The sequence below is a fragment of the Cynocephalus volans genome, chromosome 16 (assembly GCF_027409185.1).
Source record: "Cynocephalus volans isolate mCynVol1 chromosome 16, mCynVol1.pri, whole genome shotgun sequence".
NCBI classification, from domain to species: domain Eukaryota; kingdom Metazoa; phylum Chordata; class Mammalia; order Dermoptera; family Cynocephalidae; genus Cynocephalus; species Cynocephalus volans.
In genome coordinates, this window is record NC_084475.1 from 43,017,237 (window position 1) to 43,027,937 (window position 10,701).

Sequence of the window (10,701 nt, forward strand, 5' to 3'; positions counted from 1 at the left end):
TGCCAAAAGTCAAGGTGACGCCATACCAAAGCAAGTGTGATCACCTCATCAGCAGGTGCCTTCTCATTAGTAAAGCTACTAGGACTAAAAAACACATATGCCCATGCCCTTCTTTTATTTTAATCAGAGCAAAATAGTTTGGTAATAATTATGTTATATAAATACATAATTCTTATAACCCATTACCACATTCAATCCTCTCAACAACCCTGGAAGATGTGGGGCAAGTAGTACTACTTTCCCTATTTTTATAAATGAGGAAACAAACCCCAGGAGGCTAGGTGGCTTCCCCATGGTCATGCAAGTTGCAAATGGTAGCACCGTAATTCAGATCCAGAGCTTCTCCTTTTTTCTTCATTGTTCTTTATTGATGCATTCTAATTATGAAAACAATGCTTTTATATGTATGATTTTTTTTCAACCAAGAGAAGTATCTGAAGTGGAAAAGGAAAGGATTCACCCCCGCCCCCAACCATACACACACACATCCAAATATATCCAGTATTGACTGTTCGGAGTATGTTCTTCCAACCCTATTTTCTATGCTTATATTATATACACAAAAGCAGGATCACGCTACACACAATGCTTCAGTAATTGCTTTTTTAAAAATCTAGCAAGCTATCATTCACATATTTCTCATACATACATCTACCCCCTTTATTTTTGGATTTCAATGGTGTCTATTTTATGGTTGTGTCATAAATTATGGAACTCATAATTTATGAGTTTTTCCTTAGTAAAATGCTGCAGTGAATATTCTTCTACATAGATCTTTGCACATTTGTGCTGGAAAATCTACAGGATAGATTCTTAGATTAAGGGATTCTTGGGTTACTGGACAAGTACTCTATTAATCTGGATAGGTACTGCCAAATTATCTGATCAAAAAGTTCTGTCAATCTAACTTCCACCAAGAGGGTACAAACATGGCAATTTTTCAACACCCACACCAACACTGGGTATTTTGAATTTTTTTTTAAACAAATTGTTTGAATTTTATTGTTGATTCTGAAGAACTTTTTATATATTATAGATATTAGCCATTTGTTGTAAAATTCCCCTCCCAGTATTTTGTGAGGTCTTTTGTCAAACAGAATAAACTCTAGTCCTTTGATTTCAGATTCCTTTCTCTTTCCATTAGAACCCCCCTAAATACAAAACTAGATACCCTTAGCTAAAAACCAGGACTCTTATTAGAAGAAAACAGTGGAAAGGCAATACTAAAATGTTATATTTGTAAAAAATACCCATTAGTACAGATGTGGAAAGAAAAAGAAAAAGTCAAAAACTTCTAGAACTTCAGGCCAAAAAAAAGAACTTTGGGTGTTGAATGATCCTGAAATTTTTCTGTTCATACATACAGACATTACTCTAAAAGTTGATGTAACTAAAAGTCTAAGATGAAAGATATTTAAAGACGAAGGAATGTGGATTTTCATTTAACAAGTCATGAATATTCTAGATACCTTCCTATTCATAACTAAGAGAGTCAATTAAGATGAAAGGACCTAAAAAGTTTTCTTTGGCTACACAAGTATAAGCAGTAAGGGTACACTGGACAAATTTTGGGTGTTTGCAAATTAACTCTTAAGGCTATAGGCTAATGCAGGACATTGATGCCTTAGCTATCTAGCTTCAATTTTAAAGTCTCTGGAGACTTAGACCTATTTTTTACCTACCTATTATTCCCAAATAATCTTGATCGAATTCTGTTATAGTGCTTGTTCTTTCACTGTTGTCTAACAAAAGAGTGTCAAGGCCCCCCCAAAATGAGAGCTAAGGTCAATGAATCCAATGTTTACACTTGGACTTCTCCAAAAGTGGGTTCCAACTTCTAGTCCTCAAGTCTGTGCAGAAACTAGCTAACTTCCAGAGTTCACAATGGTCTCAAAGAGAACAGATGTTTTATAAAAAATTCTTAGGGTAAGTTTCATACATAATGCTGCTGATGTGTGTCTACAGTTTCAATAAACATCATTATGCTTTATCACAAGATTTAATAAAGCAGCTTAGTTAAAAATGCCATTTGGGTCTCTGGACACATTAAACAAAGCTTAAAATAACCACCCCAGCAACTGGGAGGGCCCAGCTGTTCTCAAAACCTCTCCAACTCCTTTTACTTCCCCATAAAAAGAGTGAATGAAGAATAGAGGCTGAAAGTATCAAGAATGAACTGATCCAAACAAGGAGACAGATGGAGCTGTGGACTCCCTAAAGTTTGCTATCACTCACATAATATGTTACCTAATTTCACAACTCAGGGATGGGGTTCAGGAAGGGAGACAAGATAGAGTCATGGAAGGCTCTTTAGGGTTTTCTAAAATATCACAAACCTGCCCTCCCTAATGTCTGCATCATAGTAGTTCATTCCTTTCACCTATTCTGTAGTGAACACCAGTAGAAAATATGGAGCAATCACCACCCAGTTATTTTTCCCTTCTAGAAACAAGATCTTAAGCCACCCAACCCAGGCTTTCAGATCCATTCCAGGAAAGAAGCCCTAGATGTTGAAGCACAGTTTTCCCTCTCTCGCTTCCTCCTTCTGCCCTCCCTACTTTCCATCCACCACCCCATCCCACTTTTCTTCACTTCCAAATCTATGTTCCTTGTCTTTGGGGCCACGCCAAGGTTTGTTCCCCAAATAGTTGTAGTTGTAGTAAATGCCAGGCCAATGTATCCTCATTCTTTGGAGCAACCAGCTTTTTGTGACCAATTGATATCAAGTGCAAGTGTCTCTCTGGAGGACACTCCCATGTCCCCTGCTAATCCAAACTTTCTCATGCTACTGCACTTCAGCTTCAACTTCGAAAAGATTCCAAGAGGCATTGGGAAGTTCTAGAATTCTGTAAACTCACTGTATGCTAATATTACTATCGTTGCTGATCACCATGTGGCCAGTACAGTACATGACTAGTCAAAAAAGATTTTCTTTTGGCAAAATCTTGCCACAGAGCTATTAGTTGTTTGCCAAGGGTCCCACTACAGGCTTTATTCAATATGTATGGTCAAGTCATAATGATCTGGGATATATTCAGCTGGTCATAATAATACTCCTTTACATTTCTTTGTGCTATAGATGTTACAAAGTGCTTTCACGTGCAGTGCTTCGTTTGATTCCCAGGATAATTCAGTGATGACGTCATACCCATTTTATAGATAAGGAAACAAGTGATTTCTAGGTATCTCAAGGGGCTAAATCATCTTTCCTCCAACTTGTATGGCAGAGGTAGGAAGAGAGGGTGAGCCTCCAGGCTGCTAATACAGGAATTTTTCCACCATACTTCATTATTTCCAAGGCTAAAATCATAACAGGGTATGGTTACCACATGAAAACTCTGGTTTGGTTTTACTAAATGTATATTTGTAGTATTTGGTGATTTACCTTTCTTTAACCTATGATTGCTTTCGGTAGTAATGTCTGATTCCATTTTTGAAAATAAACAGATTTTAAATGCTAAATTACAGAGCTGTACTGTCCAATACAGTAGCTACTAACCACTTGTAGCTATTTAAATTTCTCTTTTAATTAATTAAAATTAAGTTAAATGCAAAATCCAGTTCTTCTAGCTATATTTCAAATGTTCAATAATCACACATGGCTAGTGGCTAGGACAGTGCAGGTCATAGAACATTTCCATCATCAGGGAAAGTTCTGTTGGACAGTGTTGTTACAGATGACTTTTTAAAAGTCTTAATCATCTTAAAACAGACACAGTGTTGTCATCTGTCCAATACTGAATGTAGTTTAGTACTAATAAAGAAGATCAGAACAAAGAGGAGAAATAGATTGCTCTTAGGTGAATCTACCTAGACAAGGGCAAAGCATTCTTGCAGCCATTATATTGCCTTTAGCTCTTAAACTTTTTAAGAGATTACACTAAATTGATACATAGAGGCTCTAAATCACTGAAGGCACTTGGAAGCAGATAGAAATAGAAACAGAATCAAAAACTAATTGGTTACAAACTGAACTTAATCACAACTCATTTAAATAACCCTGTGTTCTCTTTGTACATAGTTGTTTTGGTTTGTTTTTTGCTTTATATAGTATGATATAGTTTGTATCTTTAAAAGGAAATTTAAATACTTCTGGAGATTTTTTACATGAATTCACATAGCCACATAAAAACTACAAAATCAGGTAAAAAGTATCTTCTCATTTATTCACTAATCTATTCAAACTGAATATAAAAATCCAAGCACCCACAGTGATATTCAAACAAGCAAAAATGAAACAAAAAGAAATTCATTTTTCACCTGTGGAAGTGACTATTTCACCAAATCCTTACTCCAAAAATCGGTAATTAAAAAAAGAGCTAAATAAACATACATTCTTTCTTTCCAGAAGGAACTATGTTTCAAGAGAACCAAATAGCCTGGTGATGAGGAAAATGCTCAGTTTATAGAAAAATTCCAGCCTATAATATGTAGATAGAATTAGAGAATTACAAAATCACCATTTTGAAACCCCTAATGAAACAACTGACTCCAGCAAGGATCATTAGTGAATGCTAAGACAATCAGGTAAAGGTTTATAAGGAACTGAATATGGACATGATACAAAGTTCACCCCACAGGCTACCAGCTGAAGCCAAGGGGGAAAATAATGGAGGATATAGGCAGTGACCCCAATACTGATATTGCAATCATGTCAGCATCACTAATGATGGGACAACCAGAGATTATTTTTCTGATATGATACAACTAATGTTGCATTCATATACACACCATCACATATAAAGTTATATTGTATTTTTTAAAAAGTTGAACCTGAATTTATTTAAGCCTTGCAATGGGATGAATGCTTATGTCCCATCCAAATTTGTATGTTGAAATCCTACCCCCCAAGGTGATGGTATTAGAAGATAAGGCCTTTAGTGTGAGAACCCTCACATTTAAGATTAGTGCCCTTATAAAAGAGACTCCAGAGAGCTAGCTAGTCCCTCTCACTATGTGAGGGCACAGCAAGAAAATGCCATTCTATGAACCAGGAAGATGGCTCTCACCAGACACCAAAACTTCTGGTGCCTTGATCTTGGATTTCCCATCCTCTAGAGCTGTGAGAAGTAAATCTCTGCTGTTTATAAGCCACCCAGTTTTTACAGTATTTTGTTATAGCAGCCCAAACAGACTAGGACAAACCTTTAGAACTATTTTCGAGTTAACAAGAAAAAAGGGATAGAGTGAAAAGTTAAATGACACCATAAAAAGCAAATAGGAAGTTTGAGGAGGGGAAACATTCTACAGGACAACTGACCTAGTTCTTCAACAAGTCAATTTTATTAAATACACAAACAAACAATTAAATAAGTAAATAAAGAGGGAGGTATTTTCTATGTTAAAAGAGTCTTGAGATATCAGACAAATGCAATGTGTATTCCTTAATTAGAAGAAACTAGTTTGAAGAAACCAGCTATAAAAGACATTTCAGAGTAATTGAGGAAATCTGAACTTGGACTGGGTAACGACTGGTATAAAGAAACCATTTTTATTTGGTTTGGGATGGTGAGATTATGACTATCTAGAAGAATGTTCTTTTTTTAGAGATCCATATTGAAGAATTTGGGAGTAAAATGTCATTTCCTTTCATATATTTTAAAATACTTAAGCCAAAAAAAAGGATAACACAACTATAGCAAAACATTTACAGTCTAGGCTATGGGCCTACAGATGTTATCAATCTCATCTCCCCACTTTTCTGAAAGTTTGGAAATTTTATAATTTTATAATAAAATTTTTTAAAACCCAAGTTATACAGGTATATATTTAAAATACGACTATTTCAAATTTTATGAGATACTAAAACATAAATAATATAGTTTCTCATTTTAGAAATTTCATACTTCTGTTCTCTTTCAGAAATTAGATAACCAAAGAGCAACTTATAGTTTTTCATAGAAAGTTGCTTTGTAAAATTAACTTTTTCAATCAGAACAAGGATTTTTCAGATTGAGAGAATACAACCCACCCAGATGTGTCAGTTTAGAGAGAGTATATTCTAGTTTTCTACTATTTTTCTAGCCTGTTTGTGAAAAAAGCAAAGCATTTGGAATCAAAGTTCATCATTCCTGAGTTCATCTCAGCATGCAAAGTCAGGAGAGAAGTGCATTCCTATCGATTTTCAATCATTCGAGACCAATTCTGCTTATAATTATCTGGTCCTTTCAGAGCACCGGATAATCATAAGCAAAATTATCAGTCTTCTGACAATTCCCTTTGCTTTAGCACAAGCCCGCAAGAAGGTGAACAAAATGAGGGAAAGATTGGTTAAAGTTGGCTGCTTGAAATCCTAAAAACTTTCTTTTCAGAATTTCATTCCTTTTATTTATGCCCACCTCTCTTAGCAGTAGAATGTATGTTCATAACATTTAGAAGCTGGTGCTTCTTTGTTGATTTCAATTTATCATTCTGTCCTTCATAACAACTGCTAGGTTAAATTTGACTTTATTTTAAGCATATATTAACATATGCTAATTATCTCCTAAAATAAACTCCACTCAGTGTAATGTGTTTATCAGAGAAGACCAACCGAAGTAAAAGGCTAAAAAGTCCTTACAGTAAAGTGGGTCAAAAAATAATGAATCATAATGATTTGCCCATGCAAATCCACAGCTATAGCTTCAAAAATTTCCTGACTCATAATAAATATTGGACAGGCTATGTTTCTCTCATCCCCTGGAAAAATTGGCCCAGGAAGGAGTATGAATGCTGTCATAGATCTCCCAAGGCTCACTATTCTCCATCACTCTGTGGGAACAGCTTTGTCAGACAAGAGTAAAAGTCCATTTGTCAACCTCCCTCCAACTTCCTGATTCTAGCCAACTTTTATCAATCTCAAGTGACCAGCCAGAGAGAAACGCAAGTCCCGTGTCTCCAGCATCATTGTGTGCTGGAGTCGAAAACCACGATTCCACCACCCACCCCAACACCACGGGCCCATTTCTCCCAACTGCTTTTGGTATATGTATGTATGTATGTATGTATGAATAAATAAATAAATAATAAATAATTAATAAATAAATATATATGTTTGTTTATTTATTTATTTATTTATTTATTTATTATATGTATTACATCCTCTTTATTTATTTATTTATTTATTATTTTATATATATATATATTACATCCTCTTTCCCGATCCCTGAAACATGGAGAAGGGAGAACCATAGTAGACAGATGTGAAACATGGACAACCCTAAAGATTTTTGTTTTAAATACGAAGTGAGAAAATTAAAAGGAGATGGTTGGGAAAGGGGAACAGAATCCACATGCCAGGGAATTGTTTAGTTTCACTTTTAAAGATGTTCACACTCATTTATACATCTGCAAGAGACTTCATTTAAAGAAGAGTTCTATGTGTGTGGGTCTGGTCGCATTAAAAAGGCTGACATTACTTTTTCAGACAATGTTTGCCACAAATAATTCAGAGACCCCTGAAGTTAGGTATCCCTCTTGTAGACGTCCATAAGAGACTGCTGGATTTGGGAAACAGGAAATTGAGAGAAGGGGATATGCCAAAATGTGCTTCTGGTTATTGGGTAGGAAGGAAGGGGCAGAAAGAGAAAAACCCAAGGTCTGCAAATTCGGATTGCAAAAGAAGACTGCAGAGGTCGTGGGAGAAGGCAGAGGAAATGAGGATGAAGATTGAAAGGGAAGAGGCGTGAAATGCTGTCACTGCCACACGGCATCTTGGAGGGAAGTTGGGAATTGTTTTTTAAAAGCCATCGCAAATCTCATTTCAGACCGTTTAGAGATATGCCTCCCGGGAGCTGAGCGCACAAGCTGCATCGCACCAAATTGACCCATGCATCCCCTGCCCTCATCAAATTAATCATTACTCCACTGAGTTAACGAACCAATGACATTTAAAACCTTAAAACCTTCAGGGTCCACTCTTAACAAATATTTCAGGGATCAACACTGGTGTGTGTGTGTGTGTGTGTGTGTGTGTGTGTGTGTGTGTGTGTGTGTGTGTGTGTGTGTGTGTGTGTGTGTGTGTGTGTGTGTGTGTGTGTGTGTGTGTGTGTGTGTGTGTGTGTGTGTGTGTGTGTGTGTGTGTGTGTGTGTGTGTGTGTGTGTGTGTGTGTGTGTGTCTGTTCTGAAATAACATTACTGTTAAATTTGGCAGAACCAATATTTAGGGGGGAACAGGATGATTGCAGAAAGGGTTCAGGAGGACACTATGCTGGGAACCTACGAAAGAAGTCTGGGTGCGGAGGGTGGGGAGTGAACGCGGACGGGACAACCGGGAGCCGCGGTGGAAGGAAAAGGGACGGGGAAGAGAACGTCGAAACGAAAAAGGAGCAGGTGCGGGACGTGGGCAGGTGGGGGAGGAGCTCAGGGGACACGGCAGGTTCAGGACGCCCGAGGGGGCTCCAAGACGGGCGGGGACCTCTTAATGCTTTTCGGGGTGGGGGATGCTGATGGAAACCGGGTCCGGGGTGCGCCGGCGGGGAAGCTGTCCCCGCGGCGGTGGCGGGATGCGGGAGGAAGAGGTCGTGGGGGAGTGGCAGAGCCGGGTGTGGTCGGGGGCTCGCCAATGCGCCCCGCAGGCAAGGCAGGGACACGGGCGAGGAGACGCGGTGGCGGCGGCGCGGCGGCAAGCGAGGGGCGCCCGGGTCACTCACCCCGTTGGCCGCGGCCATCTGCACCACGATCTCCGTGGCCGTCCTGCTGAAGTACCTGCCGTCGCTGCCCACCACCATGGTGCAGCCCTGGCGGTCGCGCAGGTCGATGGACGACAGCACGCTCTGGATGAAGTTGGGCAGGTAGTTGCGCTGACCCTCGAAGAGGCCGGTGGGTCGCCGCAGCCCCCCGCCGCCCGCCGGCCGCTGGTCCTCGTAGGGCGCCGTGGGCACCGTCAGCACCGGGATGGGGCTCCCCTCCATGGCGCCTTCTGGCCGGTCCTGCCGCGGCTCCGGGAGCCGGAGGGAATCTGCAGCCCGCCGGGTCCCCCACCAGCCTGGCGGCGCGCCGGGGCTCCGCCTCGCGCCCGGGACCCTCCCCAGCGGCCGGCGCCCTGCGCCCTGCGCCCTCCCGCGGCCCCGACCGCTCCTCCTCTCGGCGCCTCCCCTCGCCGCCCCGGCGGAGTGTGGCCTCTACCTTCCTGGAAAGTTTTTCCCGCCCAACTTCGCTGTTATCGGAGCGCCCGAGGTGCTCTCAGTTTCTTCCCCCAGCTGGACTCACTTTCGGGATGTCCCCAAAGCCCGGTTTCAGTGCCAGCGACCCCCAGCCCGGAGACGCCTTCTCCCGCGCCTGGCCCCAGCCTTCCCTGGCGATCGCTTCACCCCGAGGCGCACACACCCTCCGCAAGAAGATAGCCCGGGGGTGGGGACAGAGTGATCAGGGTCGGGGCCTCGCTCGCACCCCGGCTCCTCTCCCCGCCCAGCCGCAGCCCTCTCTCCGGGTCTCCCTGGGAGTGAGCAGCGAACGCGCACAAGTTTCTCTTTTGAACAAGGACAGGGAGGGAGTTGGGAGGGGGCTGAAACCTTTTGCCATCAGAATAGCCCCAGCCAAAAATAACCCTGGAAAGGCGAGCTGAGAATTGTTATCTTCTGCCAGCGCTGAAATTGGAGGCTGGGCGCTGAGTGTGTGTCTGTGTGTGTGTGCGCACACCCACCACGACCATTTGTTGCAGGGAATCACGTACTGTCAGGCCCTGCAATCCAACGGGACCCGCCCCAGCCGTCCACACTGTCCCCAGGCTCCCTAAGGCAGCATGCTTTGCAGTATGAAAACTTATTTTTCCTTGTTTGTTGTCCTGGTTGCAACAGCAGCAACACAGACGACACATATTTTCTTATTCTTCTAGACCTTCTCACCCTCCCTACCCAGCTCCTGCTAAGAAACAGACCTATTCCAGTATTTGTCCACACTGCTGAACTCTTCCCCGGATTAATCACTTTCAATAGGAGGCAGTTACAGTTCTTTTTAATGTCCTACCAGGAATGAATTGAACTAAGCCAAAGGAAGCAAGAACTGGGTTCCAGGTCCTGTGCTAGGTTCTTTCACATGCGTCCTCTCTGCAGGGACTGGAGATTTTCTGCCTTCTGTCCATAAAAGCTGTCTAAAATCTGAAACCAAGAAATTCTCCATAGAAAATGAGTGAAGAGAGAAGGGACTAAATGGATAAAACCAAAGAGGGAAGAAACGATTCTTATTTTCGCTTCTATTTTTATCATCCTTAAGGCATTTTTGCACCCACTCAGGCAACTGTCCTAAAATCTCCTGCTGCTTCTCCTTTCGCAAATACTGTCCAGTTCCTGGGAGTGAGGTCGACTTACTGTGAGGTTATAAAGATCATAGTAAGATAACTGTGAGTAATAACTCACACTCATATACTGGTTTGTAATTGATAAAAGGCATTGTGTCTGTTTTTCCTTTGGAGGCTGAAAGAAAAGGAGTGGAATGGTATTCACACCGTCCCCATTTTACAGATGGGAAAAAGAGGGCCTTTTTGTGAAGTCAAGGAAGTGGCCAGGATGACACTTGAAGTCTGTCCAAATTCTTGTATTGCCCCTCCCCCTTTTATTAATATCATTGAAGCATGATGAGGAAACGTTCTCTTAAGCAATAAGGAATGGGTTTGGGGGAAGGGAATGGGGCAATATTGGTCAAAGGGTACAAAGTTTTAGTTACATAGGAGGAGCAAGTCTTTTGAGATCTAGGGGACAGCATGGTGACTGTAGTTTATAATAA

The 10,701-nt window shown here is 41.3% G+C and overlaps 1 protein-coding gene across 2 annotated transcripts in view; it reads right to left on the reverse strand.

Moving 5' to 3' along the window:
- PGM5 (phosphoglucomutase 5) overlaps nucleotides 1-9,451 on the reverse strand; it is a 179,717-nt gene extending 170,266 nt beyond the window's left edge. The window contains exon 1 of one of the 2 annotated variants that reach the window (XM_063080437.1): nucleotides 8,631-9,451. In XM_063080437.1, the coding sequence (XP_062936507.1) occupies nucleotides 8,631-8,891 (261 nt within the window). In that variant the 5' untranslated portion in view covers nucleotides 8,892-9,451. The remainder of the gene's footprint in view (nucleotides 1-8,630) is intronic. The other variant, XM_063080438.1, reaches the window with a different exon arrangement.
- Between the last annotated feature and the right edge of the window lie 1,250 nt (nucleotides 9,452-10,701).